A 20,307-nucleotide genomic window follows, 5' to 3' on the forward strand; every position below is an offset into this window, starting at 1 on the left:
GCTTTTTCCAAATTCCTGCCTCCGGAGGCAGGTCAGGGCGGTGGTGCTGCACCTCTCTTTGCTCTGCTGTTCTCGCTGGAGCCTCTCCGATCAGCGGGAGAAACGGCTCCTGAGCAGATGGTGCACGTGCAAAAAAACTCGTGTTTCTTCTCAAAAAGACCTTTTGCCTTCAGAGCTCGCGGTGTAGTCCTGGCCGCAGTGTGGGCTGGCAGCCATGGGGCCACCTTCCCCTCTCTGGCTGGGGACGGAGAGGTGCTGGTGTGGTGGGGATGGAGGGAGCCGTGGAGCCTTTTGGGGTTTCTTTCACAGGGTTTTACCGTGGGTCAGGCGCCCAGGGTAGTGCCTGGGTATCTGGAATTGAGCTTTTTATGTGTGAAAAGGGAAAGAAGTGAGCCCTCTCGTGAGGGAGTCGTGGAATATCCCGAGCTGGAAGGGAGCCACAAGAATCAGCGCGTCCAAGTCGAGGGAAGACGCTTTCTCAGAGCTGTGCTGCTGCGGGCTTGTGCGTCTTACAGTTCTTCCCATTTATCATCTGATAAATGTGAATTAACCAGATGATGTATCACGTACTGAGTCCTTCTGTTGCTCTGGGATCCCCTTTTTGGTCTTGGGCCAAACCAGAGGTCAGAAGTGGGGTGAAATGCTTCTGGCTTCTGCCACTTTGGTTGTAAAATAACAAACTTTAATTTCTGTTGCTGTGTCACTGTCAAAAACGGGAGCTGTGAAGCAGGAGCACTGCGTCAGCTCTGACTTCCAGTTCTGGCTCACAGCAGCCTGCCTGTAACACTGCTCAATGGTTTATTCAGATGTACTGAAATGCTAAAAAAAAAAAAAGAAAAAAAAATCTGTTTACCCTTACATCCTTGGCATAACTTAAAATACAAAAATACACCATGGGTGAAGCAATGCAATTTAAGATGACCAATCCCTAGCAGTCGCAGCTTTATCTAGCTTTCTGCTGCCCTCCAGCCTGCCGGGAAAAGAAATAAATTCTACACATCGGGTTCATGTAACAACACCAGCTTCCAGTATTTCCCAGGGCTCTAACTCCATCAGAAATCATTCTTGGAAAGTAATAAAATTCAGATTATTTATCTAAGCTATTGCAATGCTAGCTTGGAGCTATTAAAGTCTCTCTGACTGCTCAGAGGATCAAAGTGGCTGTCTCTTCAAGATAAACGAATACTTAGGCAGTGTATTAAAGCACATTTCTCTATTGTCTCTTGGCACCAGTGACCGATCCGTAATAGCTGTTTTCTGGAAAATCTTCTTAGAGTAGCCTGACTCCTCATTTGCTGCTTGGCTGTGAGGTTGCGTTCACAGCCATCAGCCATTTCATAGCTGGCAGGTGGAGAACACACATCTTAAAAATCATCACTTTGACTTTCCATTACAAAGAAGCGGCTTTTAAGAGCTCGTGTACCGCATCTGACACCAACAATCTGTCTGCTCTCAGTTACGGCTCCATTACAGCCAGAGAGCTGAGGCACGCCGCTGTACTGTGCTGTAGGAGAAAGGTCCCCATTTTGTTTAGCCTTGTCAGGGGCAGGACCTGCTTCCCAGGAGGCTGAAGAGAATCTCCTTTCAAAGCCTGCCTGAAACAACTGAAGATTGCATCGACTTTCCCGTCGTGTGATTCCTTAGTCGTGCAACCACGCTGCTAATTCATCACTGCTTATGATACCTCTTTCTCTTGCTCTCTCCTAACTTCTTTTAAAGAAACGCGGATGTTATAAAAACCTGACTACGTGCTTTCGTACGTAGCATTGGTCACAGACAGCAGCGAGGGTGTTTCCTTAGCAGGGAGCGCAGGAACTGAGTGACCTCAGCCGACACCTCCGCAGGGATTGCCAGCCAGAACGGAGCCAGCGCTGACACTGTAATCCTGGGGACCAAGCCAGGCGTCACTCACAGGATGCTGCTGCTGGATGCTCCCAAAAGAAAAGTATGAGCCATCCCTGTGTGGTGCCAAGCGTGGCTGCAGCACTCACACTATCGTCACAGCCTCTGGGTTCACAGAAATGTCACAGCTCCCAAAAAAATAAAATCCTTCCCTAGATAGTGGTAGCTGCAGAAATCATTCTGCCTCATCTCACAGAGGGAGCCTTGAGGGCTGGAGAAGTATTTTTCCAGGGTCACAGAGGCGGTGGCGTGGTGACATTCAGCAGGATTTGGGGACCTGGGGGTGACCAACCACTTCCCTTCCCATGCCACCTTCAGTTAACGTCACCTGCACTGTGGCTCATCCATCCGCAAAGCGCCGCTGCTGCCAGCCGAGCCCTGCCAACGGGGCCAAGTGCCTTGGCTGTGACTACCTGGCGTTAATGCCAGGCAGCTCACCAGCCTTGGACCTGGTTTACGCTGAAGTGAAGCTGCCTGCCCAGGCACGGCAGGCTGAGCCATCTCAGCTCCCCAAGAGATACACCCAGCTCTTCCTCAGCTTTCCAAATCCGTAAAGTGGGTCAGGAGGTGGGTGATGCCACTTGAAAGCGTGCTTTATCTTGAAGGCGAAAGGTGAATGTTGTGCTGCAGCCTGCAGTGCTCCCAGCCCATCATTTCTTCCCTGAGAGCTGGAAAGCACGTGGAGATGCCAGAGCGACTGTCTCGAGCGCTGCAGTGGGAAGGTGTTTATGGGCAACCCTGTATTCGGGAGCAAAGCCCAAACTGCTGCTGGGGTGGTGGAAAGCACCAAGAGCTGTAATTACTGTGTGAGGCTGCCCTGGCTGTGTAGCAGGAAGGGAGCAGCATTTGTCTGAAAAAGCACAGTCCCACTGGCTAAAAGCTCAGCAGCTGACTGTCCAAGGGAAAGCAGCCTGCTTGCTGCCATTCAGCCCACGGGAAGCAGGTCCCCAGCCTGCTCTGCCTGGATTCCTGCAGAGTTGGTCTGATCTGAAACGCCAGAAGCAGAGAGGGAAGCTCTGGTAACGGCTTCTGCCTGTTTTGGGGTTTAATGGATAGCAAAGCCAAGCCTTTACTCCGTTGATAGATGTGCTCGGATGCGGGGCTCTGCACTCTCTGGCTGTGCACAGAACCGAGCTGTTGGGAACGTGGAGAAACCGCAGCTCAGCAGAGATTTTGCCACAAGGGAGACTGCAATGGCCTCTGGCTGGGTCGTGTTGTCCATGAGAGGAGGGCTTGGGGCGAAAAAACTTCTGATTTTGTACCTTTCCCCTCAACATTCACAATTGCTGCTAGGAGCCCATAGAGAAGGATCGCTGCCCTTCTCAGCAGTGCTGCTGCAGACAAATGAAAGACCCAAACTTTTCCAACATCTGCAAGGCCTGGCCTTCCCCTGGCCTGGGGAGAGAGGGGTGACAGAGGCACCCTGGGCCGCTTGGGGCTGCTTTGGCCAAAGGCAGAGGCGTTTGTAGGACATCAGTTCCCTCTGCTGACGAGCTGCTGAAGTGCTCTGGTGCTATGGCGGCACTCGCAGGGAACTGCCCAAACGCCCCAAGCGAAGGCCGCACCTGAGCAGAGCTGCTCCCCTGGGCCCTTGCTGTGGCTCCCCCCAGCTCCCTGGGGGGACGAGGTTCCAACTGTATGGAAAAGCACTGTTTAAAGACATTTAAGTGAGATTTAGAAGGTTATGAGGGACAAGGGGAAGAGTGTGACTTGGGGGGCACCCACTGGAGTCCCTGTGCTCCCCTCTTCTAGAGGTCCCGCACCCTGGGGTGTCCCCAGTGCACCCCAGACACCGTCTGCGCAGTGATCTCCTCCTGAGGGGAGCAGAGGGGCAGGCGCTGAGCTCTGCTCTCTGGGGACAGCGACAGGACCCGAAGGAATGTCATGGAGCTGGGACAGGGGAGGGTCAGGCTGGACATTGGGAAAAGGTTCTGCACTGAGAAGGTGGTCACGCACTGGCACAGACTCCCCAGGGAAGTGGTCATGGCACTGAGCCTGGCGGAGTTCAAGTTCAAGATGCGTTTGGACACCACTCTCAGACACACGGTTTGGGTTTTGGGTGGTCCTGTGTGGAGCCGGGAGTTGGACTCCACGCTCCTCCATGATTCAGTACAAGAGGGACGTAGAGCTTCTAGAAGGGGTCCAGTGTAGAGCCATGAAGATGACTAAGGGATTGGAGCATCTGTCCTACGAGGAAGGACTAAGCGAGCTGGGCCTGTTTAGCCTAGAGAAGAGGAGATTGAAAGGGGATCTTATCAACCTCTATAGATACCTGAGGGGGCAATGTAAAGGGGAGGGGGCCAAACTCATCTAAGTGGTGGCCGGTGATAGCACAAGGAGTAATGGGTATAAATTGCACCACAGGAGGTTTCGTCGCCACGTGAGGAAGAACTTATTTATTGTTCAGGTGACAGAGCTGAACCTAGAAGCGACCACCACCACCCTCTTCCCGCCCTCCCCGGCCGCCATTTCGCGGAGGAGGAGCCGAGGGGGGGAGAAGGAGGGGGGCGGGCGGCGCCTGCTCGGCGCTCGGCTGCGGGGCCTGGCGGAGCGGGGCGGGCTCGGCACGGCGCGGCGCGGCTCGGCTCGGCCTGGTGCGGCCTAGCACGGCCCGGCGGGATGGTGAAGCTCACGGCGGAGCTGATCGAGCAGGCGGCGCAGTACACCAACGCCGTCCGGGACCGAGAGCTCGACCTGCGCGGTGCGGGGCTGAGGGGGGAGCTGGGCCCCGGGGGGGAGCTGGGCCCCGGGGGGGGGAGCTGGGCCCGGCGCTGTGGGACTGGTTTTGGGCCCAGGAACTCGTTTTTTGGCCTCTGGGGAGGCTGTGGGGGCTGTTGGAGGCTTTATTCTGTGCGGGAGCGGGGTAAAGGCACCCTGCAGGCTTTTTTTTTTAGCAATCCCTCTGTCCAGGCATCTCCCCGAGGCCCTGTTTTTCGCTGTGTTTTACTCTTCCGTAGCCACCCTCTAATCCATGCCTTACTTCCTCTCCCCCAGGCTATAAAATCCCCGTTATCGAGAATTTAGGCGCCACTTTGGACCAGTTCGATGCGATCGATTTCTCTGACAACGAGATCCGCAAGCTGGACGGGTTCCCCCTGCTGAGGAGGCTGAAAACCCTCCTGATGAATAACAACAGGATTTGGTGAGTGGTTGCGTTTGGGACCCTGGGGCAGAGGAAGGTGCTCTTGGGAGGAGAAGCATCTGTCAGTGCAGGATAGTTGTAGAAATGTTTGTTTTGTGGGGGAAAAAAATGGCAGCGAATACTGTATAAGCCCTATTCAGCTTGCTTGCGTTGTTCATTGAAAAAATCTGTCCCTGGTCAGTCTTCACTTTTCAGACAGGACAGTGACATGCAGAGTCTGGAACTTGGCTAGAATCTTTTGGAGTTCATTTACCGTCCCTATAAAGAGCAGGCAAAGAGGGATGCCTGCAGTTGAATGATTGTAACTCATATCGTGCATCTAATGCTCTTTCAGTGCCAGCTGGTATTTTATGCTGCTTTGATTAGAAAAAGTCTTGTAGCTGATGCCAACCCAAACTTGTGCCGGTGTCAGACTTGGTTATCTTTAAGAGAGAAGCTCTGTATTTTCATATTTGTGTGTTTTCACCATTGCTAATTTCCCGCCTAAGTTAAACCTTTGGATTTTTGTTCTTCTTCAGTCGGATCGGTGAGGGACTTGAGCAGGCTCTGCCCAGCCTCACGGAGCTCGTTCTTACCAACAATAACATTGCCGAATTGGTAAGCTACTGATGCAGAATAAATCCAAACAGGACTAAATTGTGTGGTTTTGTCATCTTTCTAATTAACCTTTTTCTTTAGAGAAATACCACTTGAATTTGGTAGTGTGGTGTGTATATCAGTGTGTATGGTTTAATTAACATAATTTGCAGCATGCAGTGGAACAGCAGTCAAAAAGTTTGGGTGGGTTTCCTGTTAAAATAGGTGTAGTAATTGATTTCTAAATTGTAATAATTGTAATTTCTAAATAGTAATGGATTTCTAAAACACATGTGAGAGTCTAGTGAGGAGCATTCACAAAGGTGATCTAATTACTTTGAAATTAAATACTTTTAGGTCTAATATTGAACTGAACAAACAGTTTCTGTTTTTAAAAACTGTATGAAAATTCTCTTTTAAAACTTCTTTTTGGTCACTTATTCAGAACTGGAAAACGCAAGTGCATCTAATATTCTCCATTTGAATTATTTAATTCATAAGCCAAGAGCCTGAGTGCAACCTTATTGGTTTTGTTAGTGGTGTTATGTGTAAAAGTAGATTTGAATCCTTTATATAGCATTTGAGCAGATCTAATACCAGCAGGTCTACTTGCAATTTTCTTATTCTTAATTCTTTGTTAAAAATGAAACTTGCTTCGTTGCTCTTTTTTCCACCTGTTTCTGGAACATATCTTTTCCATAGTAGGAATCAAAACTTTTGGCTCAGTTGGCTGCCTTAAATTGCGTATAGTAGTATTACTTGAAACTTCATTGACTTACTGCAGTCATTTGCCACGGTACAAATGCTATTTGCCTAAATTTAAAAAAAAATAAGCTTGAAATGAACGTGAGATTATTCAGACTCTGAAGCAGTAACTTATAAAGACGGGTAGAAGTTTAGAAACTTTGTTTTGAAATATTGGATTCTTATTAAATGCATTCAAGATTGTTTCTGTGTTCCCATTATGTAGGGTGAACTGGATCCATTATCAAGTATTAAATCACTGACGTACCTGAGGTATGTAATCTTGAAAAGAGAAGTTACTTTTTGTGTTTTTCCTCTGAATTTATATCTGTATTTGAATATAGATATATCTTTATTTTAATGTATTTCATATTAAGTACCTCTTTGTAACCTTTATTTACTTTGTAGCATTTTAAGGAATCCTGTAACAAATAAGAAGCATTACAGACTGTATGTAATCCACAAAGTTCCTCAAGTCAGAGTACTGGATTTTCAGAAAGTAAAACTCAAAGTAAGTCTACTCTCTTCTGATTCAGCACACGATGAAGACCTTTTTTCTTGTTACGTTCTTGTAACTTTAGTGGCAAGAGCAAGCTTTCTGCCATATTTGTAAATTGTATTGAAACTATGAATCCTAAGTGGCTTTAAAACATGTGCTTTGCTTTCTTTTATGATTTCATTCCGTTAAGAATCTAGTCTGCTTAATTACATTTGACTATGTTTTACTGCCGTCGTTTGTTTAGTCTGATTCTCTTCTGGCTGGCTAGTTTTCTTGGTAGAAAGAGATCTGGAGAAAGGAACGAGAAATCACAGCGGAGCCCTCTGTTCTCAGTGAAGATGCAGTGTGGGAGAGTTGTTGTTTTTCAGAACGTTAGGCTGATACGCCTTGAGTCTGAGCATTTGGACAGTGTTTGTGTGCTTGTTGTTACGCCTGCTCTCCGTGTGCCAATGTTTGCTGATGAAGATGAGCCAAAGCATCTTTCTTTGCAAAGACAGCAACTTTGCAAAATGCAATGTTCCTAAATTAACTTTGTGTGTGTGGTATCGCTGTAGGAGCGACAGGAGGCAGAGAAAATGTTCAAGGGCAAACGGGGTGCACAGCTTGCAAAGGATATTGCCAGGAGATCAAAAACGTAAGATGAAAAATAAATTTACGCTGGCATTCTCCTTCAGAAACACCACTTTGTGTGCGGCATTACGCACGAAACTGAAACAGCCGTTACTGGCAGGATGGCTTAACTTCGGTAGGGTGATTTCACGAGGCGCTTCTGGCTAATTTTTGGATGGTGGTGAATACAGCTCAGGAATATTTCTGAAAGAGACCTTTGGTCAGGGTGGATTCATTTACATCAACGAGCAGGAAACCTTTTTTTCCCCTCTGTTACTTTACTGCAAAGAGGCGGCTGTTGTTTGTATGTTTATTTTTCCACTCTCTAGCTGATCGCTAACTGAAAAATCTTATGTTTTTCTAGGGACTATAAACAGTAGAACCTGTTTTAACTAGGAGGATAAATGCAGATGAAAACAATTTAATATAAAATATATAAATAATAGATTTTAAATTATATTTTAATATAAAAATATATGCTTATTCAGTTAAATTCTTAAATGGTACGTCATAGAATGGCTCAGGTTGGAAGGGACCTTAAATATCATCTTGTTCCAACCCTCCTGCCGCGGGCAGGGATGCCACCCACTAGATCAGGTTGTCCAGGGCCCTATGTAACCTGGCCTTCTTTTTGTGTAATTTTTCATTGAGTTGTTTGGAAAACAGAATTCAGACCACGCATGGCAACAGCATTTCCAAATTCATAGCTGAGTAACAAAAGTATCTCAAATGTATTTAGCATCTAAAACTGTAACAGGTGGACTTTCACTAAGGATTGTAAGTAAAAAAAGGGTTCAGGTCTGGTAGTTTTAGAACAGGTAAATCAGTGATCTCAATAGTTTGATAAACATACAAAGAAAATCTCCCTATAGCTGCAGAAGAGGCTGCAGGTTTCAGAGGCTGGGTCAGCATTTCAGGAAATTCTTTCCTGCTGCGTAGTCAGTAACTCCCATTTTCACAGACTATAAACGTTTATTTTTTTTTAAAGCAGGTAACTCTGAGAAGCAAAAGTTTAAGATTGCACCTAGAGTAGCGCAGGCTTTAACACAGGCTGTCACAATGGCACATTAAATATGTGAGAAAAGGAAACCCCCATTTCATTTACTCTGTATTTATCCACCCTGCCTTCGTAATGGTGACGGACGAAACAGAGTGTTCAACAACATCCAAATCGAGTAGCTCTTGTCAAATACTTCATAAATTATGCCCTGCCTCTCGTTATGAGCAGCTGAAGGGTGGGAGAGGGAATGGGACCCTGGGGACAGTTTGCTGGTGTTTCTGAAGGAGGCAATTCACTGTATCAGTTTGTTAACAAAGATAAGATACTACACTTGATTGAATGAAATGCTTCCAAACCTGGTTTGGAAGTAAGAGAAGCACGTGCTCCTCACAGAGTGTAATGATACTCTGCTTTTTTTTTTTCTTTGAAGCTTCAATCCAGGCGCAGGTCTGCCAACGGACAAAAAGAAAACTGGGCCCTCCCCAGGTGACGTCGAGGCAATTAAGGTAGGTGTGGCAGGACAGTACACGGGGACAAAAATGGAGGAGAAAAACTGAATCCAAACAGAAAAAATGTGCTTTTTTTTTTCCTGGCAACATCTGACTCTGCTCAGATGAATAGGACAGTACGGCCTGTTTGTTGTAGGTGCTTGTCCCGTAAGTTTTCTTCTACGGCATACCTGTTTTTTTGAGATTTTAACTGAAACTTTGTCCTGAGCTTAGAGTTCTCCCAGAGTAGAACAGCTTGTTTAATAAGGGAGGAAGTAAGGTCGTGCTTTGTCATATGTAGAACCTTTTAGAATGTAAAAGCTTAGCTTTGCTTAGGCGGAAAAAAAAACTTGGTATGTTTATTTTAAACAGACTGACGTGCTGTGTGTGAAGGTTCATCGTGTTCTTTTGTCTGTTTTTTAGACTGCCATAGCAAATGCCTCGACTTTGGCTGAAGTGGAGAGACTGAAAGGCTTGCTGCAGGCTGGTCAGATACCCGGCAGAGAGCGAAAACCAGGTCACGCTCTGCTTCTGGTTTCCAAACAGAACCTACGTGTCTTTAAGTGCTCAGCAAGTGCTTTAAGGCAGAAAGGGCAAATAGTGAAAGAGTTGAAAAAAAAAGCTCTTTAAAACCCCCATAATTTGATGGCCGGAATGAGCGGGGATCAGCCCTAAGGCTCTGCGGCGAGCAGGGGAGCCGCCTGGCTGCCAGCGTGGGGTCCAGAGGTGGCACAGGGGAGCAGCAAGGTGCCGTGGTGTCGGCTGTAAACGCTTAGCCTTATCCCAGTCGTTTAAAGGACAATGATCCCAGGATTTTGGGACTCCCCCTATTGTCCTGGGCGTCCCCCGGGGGTCTTTGGGCGTCCCCCGGGGGTCTTTGGGCGTCCCCCGGGGGTCTTTGGGCGTCCCCCGGGGGTCTTTGGGCGTCCCCCGGGGGTCTTTGGGCGTCCCCCGGGGGTCTTTGTGACCACAAGCAGACACCCCCTAGCTGCAGGCTGCCACCATCGCTCATTACCTGCATATGAGACCCCCCCAGTCAACCTTTTTTTGGGGCGTTTGTTAACACTTTGCACTATGACGCATTATTATATACCCCGCTGAACCCTGCCTGTCTCCCCCAGGGCCGGCCGAGGACGCCGAGGAGGAGATGGAGGAAGACGCCGTCCCCAACGGCTCCTAGCGGGGGGCCGGGGCTGCTGGGGGCTTCCCTCGGGGCCGTGCCGGGGGCTCCGCGCCGCGGTCACCCCTCAATAAAGGAGCGGGGCCGGGGGCCGCTGGTGCTGAGCTGCTGCTGCCGGGGGGCGTGGCCTGGGAGTGGGGGCGTGGTTTGTGGGGAATGGGGGCGTGGCCGCGAGCGGGGGGCGGTCCTTTCGCGGTGGGGGCGTGGTCACAGATCAGGGGGCGGTACATGGAGGGCGGGTGGGCGTGGCCATACCATATATGGGGAACCGGGGGCGGGCCTTAAGGAAGGCGGGACCACCCGCTGCTGTTGCGCCCCCATTGGCCCTCCGCCCTTCCTTTCTCATTGGCCTTCGCCGTTCCGATCTCGCCCCCCTTCCACTCTGTCGTCCCGCTATTGGCCCGCGAGGCGGGGTTCGCTTAACCCCATTGGATCCCCACTCGTCCAGCGGGCGGGGCACGGCACGGGGCGGGCGGTGATTGGCGGGGCGGTGCCCGGCCGGGAGGAGGAGGAGGAGGAGGGGGCGGTGGCGGCGGGGAGCGGGGAGATGGAGCTGGGGGGCGGCGGCGGCGGGGGCGGCGGCGGCGGGGCCGGCGGAACGGAGCTGGAGTGGGGCGGGGGCGGCGCCGAGCTGCTGCGGCACGCGGGTAGGAGCCGGGGGGGGAGAGCCGGGGGGCTGAGGGAGGGAACTGGGCCTGAGGGGGGGCTGTGAGGGGAGCCGGGGCTGGGGCTGTGAGGGGAACCGGGCCTGAGGAGGGGCTGTGAGGGGGCTGGGGCTGGGCCTGAGGGGAACGGGAGCCTGGGGCTGGGCCTGGGGGTGTGAGGGGAACCGGGGCAGGGGCCTGGAGCTGGGGGGAGAACCGGGCCTGGGCGTGTGAGGGGAGCTGGGGCTGGGGGTTGAGGCAGGGGGTGGGTTATGAGGGGAACCGGGCCCGGAGCCCGGGCTGTGAGGGGAGCTGGGGTTGAGGCAGGGGGTGTGACGGGAGCTGAACCCGGAGCTTGGGGCGTGAGGGGAACCGGGGCCTGGAGCCTGGGGTTGGGAAGTTGAGGGGTGGGAGGGGTGCGTGGCTGGTGGTGGCAGGCAGCCCGCCCTAACCTACGCCTCGTCCCCATCACAGTGGGCTCGCTGCTGGCCAACTACGGCTGGTACATCCTTCTGGCCTGCGTCGCCATCTATGTCATCGTCCAGAAGATATCCCAAAGCCTGGCCGCCAGGCCCGGCGGCCGGTCAGGAGCAGTTGATGCAGCAGATATCGGTCAGTAAAGCCTCGCGCGCTCCCCGGGGCTGTGTACGGTGGTGCTGAGGTGTGGTTGTCAGCCTCTAGGTTCCTGCTGCGCTCCTCAGTCACTGTGGGATGGCTGACAGCTGTTGGGCTCCACACAGGCAGGATCTTGCTTAATGACAGCAAAAAGAGATTCTGCTCTGGGGGATTTTAACCGTGAGGGGTACTCAGGGTGGCCGTTAAGGCCCATGGAAGCGTGTAGATCTTGCTGAAGAGACCAGGGGGGAAACAAGAAATGTTTTTAAAAGTCTGTGTTGTGGTGGGGTTGTGTTAGGAAGCAATGTGGTAAGGAGGGAAGGAGCAGGGCTCTGCAGCACAAGGGAATGGCTGGTCTGACAGTGCAGGAGATCAGAGAGCCACATGCTTCAGATGAGTTGTGGCCATGTATCTGTCAAAAAAGCTTTCAGAATTCTCAAAGAAAAACAAAACACCCAAATGGAAATACCGGAGGAGGGACCTTTTAATTAACATTCATCGTTCCTCTCCTTTGAGTTATTCCTTCGCAGTCCTGACTCCATTGGGACTATGTACATTTGGGGTGTAGCCGCCTCCTGTGTGCGTTGCCTTCTGCAGTGTGGCAAAGGTTGAAAACCTTACGCAGTCGTGATCCTGCCCCACTCCAAGACCTGCTGCCGTAAAGCGCGGGCTGTGCTTGTATGGCTGCTGAAAGAAAAGTGCTTGGCACCGATCCCTCTGCTGTGCTGGCATGGCAGTTCGTGTGACCTCAGAAAACGTTACTCACTTGTCCTTATCCTACCGGTGTTTTTTTTGTAATCATAATTGGATCTTGATTTAATTGCCAGAACTGCCTATACAATGAAATTCCTGAAACTACCGAAAGTTCTTTTGTGCTCATCATTGGGTAGTTACGAACAAGGAGTCAAACAGGTGTGGAGGTACTTCAGCTACTGGAAATAAAAAAGAGTAATATTTGCTTCTTAGCATTTTTCTCTTGACCTCTTCTAAAGGCCAACCGGGTTACTCGGTGTAGATTTTCCGAGACTGCCAGTTTTCTGTTGAGATATGTTTGACGTTTGTGAGCAATTTCTCCGCTGACGGAGCAGATTAAATCTGCCGGTGCCCCGCTGCCATAATCCAACCAGCAGGACCAATTGCCAGAAGCAGTAGGAGTGAACGTGGGCTGGTTGCCCTATGCTTCTGCATAAAACGAGCTCTCCGGGTAAAAATGGAATCCCTGCGAAGCCTGGATGATATTTCTGAAACTATTTGTGTCAAACAAATCCTTCAGAAATAGAAGCAAATATTCTAGAAGCTTGAATTTTAATTTTTATGGGTTCGTTACATGGGTGTCTGTATTCATTAAAAGCCCGTTGAAGTAATTGCTCTAAAAATATTTAAATATTAAGAGATTTAAATCAGCGTATGAATTACTGTGAAAGATAAGCTGCAAACTGGACTTGAGCTGTGATTTTCTGCAAAACTGTTGTGGCAAGGGATGCGAGCCTTTCCTTGTTCCCATTCTTTGAGGATACCGTTTAGAATTTATTTCGAACTGCTTTGCAAACTCTTGTGCAATTTCCTAGAGCCCGACCTGGTGGTAAGGAGGCAGGAAGCTTTGGCAGCAGCACGCCTCAGGATGCAAGAGGAGTTGAATGCACAAGCAGAAAGATACAAAGAAAAACAAAGACAGGTAACTGGAGAGCACTCCTTTCCTTAGCTCCTAAACTTGTCATCAGGTGCTTCGCTGCTGTTGTAGAAAGGTTTATACCACGCTAGTTGCCGGAAGGACAGGGGACTCGTTCTCTCTGCGGGAATGTAGGTGGTGGGGTTTCTTCCCCTTTCGTCACCTGGCCCTTGTCACCAGGTGTGTATCTGCGTGCTGCGTCAGCCTGAGGTCCTGATGCTCGCAGTTGATTCGAACTATTGATATGTTTAGTATTCTGCTCGTTCGTGAAGTGATCAATCTCTGGGACGCTTGATTCTCCACCAGTATTTGTGTGTCTGGAGCACCTTGAGCTTCTTTTATTATTTGATTTTTTGACTTTTTTTTTTTTTTTGAGAGGTAAGTCTGTACCTACAGAAACGTAGGTGCACCATGAATGGCCGGAGGGGATCTGCTGCAGTTTTAGATTAAATGTACATGTGTTTTCTGCTCTTAGTGGAAAATACAAGTTCTTTGAAACGTAGTTTAGTACAACATTGCAATAATTTAGTGTTTGGAGCTATAGTTTGAGGTAGTGACAGATAGCGTATTGCTATCTGGGGCGGTGCAGAAAAGTTGATGTGATCAACACAGCAATAATATTGCTCATTAATCCCGGTTCTTCTTATATTTTTGCTTTTGCAATCAACCACGTTCAGATTTCAATTTATAGCTGACACTGTGAGAAATGCTGGCAGTTGAAAGAAAAGTCATAGTGTGGGAGAAAATAGCCACTGTTTAGAAAATCTTGGGCCTAATGTACTTGGACTTGGGGAACTTGGTTTTGTTTGACTGGATGGGTCAGCTACCTTGTTTTCTTCCTGCTTGCTGAGAGGAAGTCAGTCTGTCCTAGCTATGAATTTATTTATTTTTTTGGATTGATTACTTCAGAAGAGAGAAGGGAGAACCTTTGATAATGTATGTTGGGATGTAAATATGTAGCTGGCTTGTTCATTGAAAAAAGCACGTTTTCTGCCGTAGAACCCCCCGTTGTGCTTCAAATGGCCATCAGATGCAACGTTCTTTACTCAGTACTTTTTATAGACTTAGTTCTGTTTTACTTCCAAAATATTTTTAAGCATGAAGGGGTCAAAAGAAGCTGCAGACGCAGTCTTGTGTGTACTGGGGAAGAGGGGGTTGCTGTTCTGTTGTTGGGAAGATTTGGGTGTTCACAAAGCTGAGGTACTGCATCGGGTAAAGATAGAGCCGCTGGGTTCTGATGAGCCTGTTGTAGCTGTTTCTGTCGCACGGGCAATTCTCTTAGTTCTAAAATCTTTGTCTTACGTATCCTCAATTTGTCTCCTAGCTTGAAGAAGAGAAGCGAAGGCAGAAGATAGCAATGTGGGAAAGCATGCAAGAAGGAAAAAGTTACAAAGGAAACCTGAAACTGAGTCAGGTAACAACCAAGTTGTTAATGAGGTTACAATTATGTATGTGTAATTAGATTAGTTGAAGTTCACATTGACTAAATTCTGAGTAACGTTTACTTTTGTGAACAGCAAGAAGTAGAATCCGGTGCCTCCACCTCATCAGCAGTCCCGAAATCTAAACCAAACAAAAAGCCTTTGAGAGGAGGTGGTAAGTGTGAAATCTTTAAGATGTTTTGAGCTTGAAACAGAGCATTTACCTACCTGCATAAAAAGTCATTGCATAATTACCTGTAATTTCCCTCTTGTTCAGGGAGAAAACAACACTGTACCTTACAAACAAGTTCTCTAGCTTTACCCATTGTGGTCTGCTCACACTTTGTACAAAACCTGGCAGGCAGTTTCTGTCGTGCTTTTCCCCAGGGAGACAGTATTTCGGTTTTCTTGTAAATGCTTTTGCCGTAACTTAGGGAGATTGTTGTGACTCAAAAATACAGGTTCTTGCAGTATTTCTGGGACCCCTCCCCTATTGTTGGGGAAGTCCAGTAATTTAATATCTGGCCTGTCTTTCAGTCACCTGTACTACTAACTCAATGCAGGAAGAAAATATTTTACTTTCTGTTATGTAGACTCAGGGACATGAAACACCTCATTAAGGTAGATGTGACCTTGTTAATCAGGCATTACAGTAATAACCTATTGAATACGCAAATCCTGCAGATGTATAAAACAATTGCCAACTCTGACAAACCACCGTAGGGTGGTTTCATTAAACTCAGTCAGTTGACAGTCAACCACTGAAATTTATCTCGATGGATTAACTGTTTTCTGTAGCCATAACTCCTCCCCGTAAGGGTCACTGCTGTAGATCAGCCATGCAGCTCCTCTCCTTCCTCTCCTCTTGGCCAAACAGCCTTTGCCATACCTGCAAGTGCTAATTTGGCTATAATATTTTACTTACAAATTTCCATAGCAGAAGGGATCACCCTAGACAACCTCAGTTGTATCAGACTAAAAGGGAAATGCACTTAGGGTGCAGCAGTGAGTAAGTCACTTGATTAAATGTATCAAACCTGAAGATCCTTCATTTAAACATCCTGTACCTCGGTAACTGTTCAATGCTGAAAGTTCTGCTCCGAGTATTACAGATTGGTTCATCTTAGGTTGTTTAATATGAGTGCAGTCTAATGTCTGATACTGTCAGATATCTTTTGTAGCTCTTGCACAGAACGTTTACTGCTACTGGGAATGAGAAATGCGTGATCATTCTTAGCGCACGGTTCTTTCATGTGCTGAGAAACATGATCAGGGCAACTAGGTTGAGGCATCCATCCAGCTGCTACCTGTCCTCATTTCAGCCTAAGCAAAATCTTTGCTTAAGTTTAACGGATTATAGAATTAGAGGTCTCTGATCTTCTCATGAGTTAGCTAAGGATGAAGTGAAAGAACCATCTGCTCTGTCCAGGTGCCGAATTAAGCTAGAAAGCAGAACTTAGCTCGTACAACAAAAACAAATTTCAAAGGTGGAGGTGGTGCTTGAAGTTTCAGTGGAACAGGCTGCTTTGAAACCTGCTTGGTTAGCAAGGCTTTTGGATTTCCTTTTCTTTGCCTTGTACAGAACAAACTGAATATGTTTGCCAAGTTGTACCTTTCCGAGTGCATACTCATAAAGTGAGGTTGTCTGTAGTATGGCATTGGAAGGTTCAACTAAAGTATCTGTTTGCATCACTGTGTGCTTTTGCCTTTTCAAATTCATTTAAAAATCTTGTAGTAGTAATAAGTGAATGTGCTTTTTGACCTTCCAAATATTCGTTACAGGACTGGAATTAAAGAATATTGTAAGTCCCTAACTAGTAGGACCCTGGGAGAACAGGTAAACTCTTACTGCTCTACAGCAACTGCAGAGCAGCATTACAGCTTTAAGGCAGATTTAGAGAAATTAAATGGCAATTAATTTTAATTTAATTGAATTGGTCAAATTAAGACACAAATGATTTGCAATGGCTTTTACTGTTAGCCCTATGAAATAAACCATCTCAGGTCTGGATATTTTCTCTGCTTTCATTTTCCTTAAGTTGCTGCCTATGCAGTAAGTATAAGGAAGGTGCAAATAATTGTGAAATTAATTTTTGATTTGCGTGTTGATGAGTATTAATACGGTGGCTTTCTTGTGTGTTCTTCTAGGCTATAACCCCCTGTCTGGAGAAGGAGGCGGAACGTGTTCCTGGAGACCAGGCCGCAGGGGCCCGTCAGCAGGTGGATGAGGCTAACCTCCCTAGTGTCTCACGTCACTAGCAGGCTTAATCCTACCCGCTGTCTGACTGCCTACAGTTGGCATGTCACAGTGACTCCTTTGGAGTGTGGTTTAGTGCAGGAGTTAATTTAAAAACAGATTTTACATCATTTGCATATATTAACAGCAGACGATACTACACACGAAAAATACCCGATTCCCTTAGAGAGGATGAAGAAAGAAACAAAGTTAGTGTAATCAGTTCATTCTCTTCCCTCTGTAGTGAGGAAGCCTAGTCTCCAGCCCAGATGTGTCACTTGTGAGTGAGAGCTGGATTCTGTGGTTGGCCTTTCAAAAGACTGGCCTCGAGCCGGTGAGTGAATGATCTAGGCCTCAGTTTACCTGCGTAAAATGAGGATATTTGCCATCCTCAGGCGTGTAGTGGGATTTACTGTGTTTGGCTGGAAGGCCTTTAGAAGGGAAGAATATTACCATTGGCAATCAATTTTTGGAGGAGGGACTTTGAGAAAACCCAGATGACCTGACAAACGCCCTGGATTTGCACTGAAGGCCAGTTACTTTAGAAGAGTCTCTGTGACAAGCTACCTTGAATGATGTTTTCCTTAGAAATGGTGAACAAACCAGTGAGGATTACTGATGCTAGACAGCAGATGGGGGTTTCTTGCTATTCCTTTTTTTTTTTCTTTTCAACTGCTTTGTAAAAAACAAGATACAGTTAATATTAAATACAATTGCCAACAAATCCTAACTCTAGTATTTACAATCTTGTGCTTTTCTACAGTATCTTTTCTATAGAAGGCGTATGTTCTAGTGCAATAAATGTATATAAAGCAAAACGCTAAAGCGTTTTGTATATATGTGTAAAGCAAAACATATGAGAGATCAAATGAAATGATTTTCGTTTGGCTAGCACCATAAACAATAGTTTGGGGTGTTTTTTTAAAGTGGTTCTTTTTGTTTTTACGTTTTGTTTTATTTGGTTGTTCTGTGTTCCAAATCATGATTCCTAGAAGAATCCTCTTCAGGTTAAGACCAAATCAAATTTACCTCAAGTTTAAAAAGTGACACTCTCCATTCCCTACCCCTAGTAAGTGATTCGGAAGTGGGGTAGGTTGGATTAATAGTTGTAAAACTCTCCAGCTATATATAGTTGAACCTAAATCCAGAAAATCTGTATCAAACTCACTTGCTCTTAGCAGAGCAGAGGGTTTCTTTTCAAGTTGCCGCTGACAAATATGGTTTGTGGAGGAGGGTTTACACAGGCGTGTTCAGCTTGAGCTGCAAGATGTTCAAAGGGAAAAGAGAAGCCACGAACTGTGCTGAGACCTGTGTGGTGCCTTGCTTCCGGGCAGCAGGACTGCGTGTAGCTTTAGCCGTGCAGCATCAGGGTTACACCAGCGTGGACAGAAAATAGAGTTGGTCATCAGAAATAAACTTCCCAAACCTCCCATCCTCTTGGTACTCTCTCTGGCACAGAATGCAGAAAATGCCTGAGATCCAAGCTGTGCGTTATAAAGGGTGTAATAGCTCCTGTTAGCGCATGACACGTGCGTGTCTGACTGCTTCTATTGAGCTTGCATGTAGGTATTATGTATATCAGTATTTTATTAGGATAGGTTAAGGCTGCATGAAAACTTGTCTCTGAGTGCTTGTGTTTGGATTATTTGTGTCCATCTGTACGTGTGATGACTGCCAGCTCCGAATACGCTGCTCATATGTATACAGAGACTGCTCCTTCTACGTGTCGCGCGATCCTCCGTGATTTTCTATGACTGTACATGTAGCAGGGGCACATTACCTGGGAGTTTTGAAGTTGCCAAGTAATGAAATGGAAAAGTGAAGGACCTTTTACTTTAGACCTATGAAGTGTGTGCTAAAATGCATGTAGAAGATGAAGTGAGAAGGCCATTAACGTTCCTATGGAAACTGGTTTTCATTTCCTGGCTTCTGTGCATTTTGATACATAACCTTAAATTTCCATTGTTGTAACACAGAGCGCAGAATGTAACTTCAGGTTTTCTTCTTGAATAAGGCAGAAAAAATAGAGGCGGGGAAATATTTTTCAAGATCTTCATCCGGGGGAGGGCTAAGTTATCTTGCTCGTGCCTGTGGGGAACGTTTTCCCCTTCTGTTTGGGGAAATAGGCAACAGTCTGAGGTGGTGTCTTCAGAAAAAGAGCCGTGGGAGATTGTTGTCTTAAAGGTACAGAATTCCTTGTCTTGATGAAGTGGCGAAGATGGGTCGATTTAGCTCAGTAAAAGCATTTAAAGGAATAAATAAGCAGGTCTGGGCTGAGTATATGCTAATCTTTCTCTGTGTCCCAAGACTAGCTTCTGGCCGGGGCTGGGATATGGATTTTTGCCCAACTCTTAAGATATTGAGACATATCCAGGGAGAACAAAGTAATTTACATATTTCTTGAAACTTCAACTTTCCCTCATTTTTTTTTTTCCCCAGCCCTAAAGTCCTTAAATTTTTCTTGATCAGGCACTTCTAAGCTATTGAACAGAGTGGGAGCAAGAACCTCAGTTTGTAAGACTTTTCCTTTTGGCTCACAAACGATGCAAACAGATGGAAGGGTTTTTCCTCTGACTTCAAATAGAAAGTCCTCCCTTGACCACAAACAAGTATGGAAACGTGGCTGCTTGTTGCTTTACAGCTGAAGAGTGAAGCATGCAGAAGGCATTAGGTGAAAGTGAACCCTCTAATAAATCCATTGTTCCTGTTTTGGTATGAATTCCCAAGAACGTTAAATTATGAAAGATCATATTAAAAAGCCTTCAGGAGATATTTTTTTTTCCGTTTGCAGCAGTTATGCAAGAACTCGCTTACTCTACTGATGCAGATGTTCTGGAAGTACCTTTATCTGGAAGAAAATAGATAAACTTAGAGCTGATACAATGGTGTTAACGTGCTACATATAATGGTACTCAGCTGCTGAACAGTAAATCTGTCTTGGGTATCGAAAAGTCCCGAGTCAACCAATGTACAGAGGTACGAAAACATTCTGTAAGTGTTAGTTGATTGAGAAATAGAGGTAAGTATTTTTCATTGCCTTTCAGATGAGTTACATGCTGGAGAAACAGAGGTTTTTGTTTCCTTTAAATTGCTGATGAGGTTTAGTCTGTGCATTGTTCTGTTAAATCTTCACCAAGAAATACTGAGTACTGGAATTAAAATTGAACCAAAGCCACGTCACTCAAAATTTATTTGGCTTTACTTGGGCCTTTCAAAAACGCTAAAATGAAGAAAAGCTTCTAAGAGCGATAATGCGTTGCATACGTAGATGTTAACAAACAGAAATGTTTCTTACACTGGAAATTTTTAATAATGAACAACAGAAGACGGACTTGTGGGGCTGAGGGCAAACAGGAGAGCTGTTAGCAGAGCTGTTCCCAGGCATCCCAGAATTGCCTGTGTGTTGTTCAAAGATCTTGTGAATGAAAATGATCACCCACTTCTGCAAGGAAAGGAACTGCTCTCCTAGCAGAGACTCTTTGTAGGTGTGTAACGACAGAGCTAACAAATGTCTGTCACTGTGGTTTATGCAGACCTGTGAGATTTTGATTCTGAACTCTAGAACTCAAGGACTTGGGCTGC

General features: G+C 46.8%; 2 protein-coding genes across 2 annotated transcripts; both read left to right on the forward strand.

Annotated features, from left to right (window-relative positions):
* The first annotated feature begins 4,318 nt into the window (after positions 1-4,318).
* On the forward strand, positions 4,319-10,230 carry SNRPA1 (small nuclear ribonucleoprotein polypeptide A'). Its single transcript, XM_083849732.1, has 9 exons — positions 4,319-4,603; positions 4,897-5,044; positions 5,563-5,641; positions 6,591-6,637; positions 6,773-6,875; positions 7,418-7,497; positions 8,903-8,978; positions 9,384-9,477; positions 10,082-10,230. The coding sequence occupies exons 1-9, from the start codon at positions 4,522-4,524 to the stop codon at positions 10,138-10,140; spliced, it is 768 nt and encodes a 255-aa protein (XP_083705858.1). The 5' UTR covers positions 4,319-4,521; the 3' UTR covers positions 10,141-10,230.
* A 401-nt stretch (positions 10,231-10,631) lies between these two features.
* On the forward strand, positions 10,632-17,578 carry SELENOS (selenoprotein S). Its single transcript, XM_083849768.1, has 6 exons — positions 10,632-10,787; positions 11,259-11,396; positions 12,968-13,074; positions 14,393-14,482; positions 14,586-14,664; positions 16,638-17,578. The coding sequence occupies exons 1-6, from the start codon at positions 10,688-10,690 to the stop codon at positions 16,715-16,717; spliced, it is 594 nt and encodes a 197-aa protein (XP_083705894.1). The 5' UTR covers positions 10,632-10,687; the 3' UTR covers positions 16,718-17,578.
* The last annotated feature ends 2,729 nt before the right edge of the window (positions 17,579-20,307 follow it).

The sequence above is a fragment of the Anser anser genome, assembly GCF_964211835.1.
Source record: "Anser anser genome assembly, chromosome: 10".
NCBI classification, from domain to species: domain Eukaryota; kingdom Metazoa; phylum Chordata; class Aves; order Anseriformes; family Anatidae; genus Anser; species Anser anser.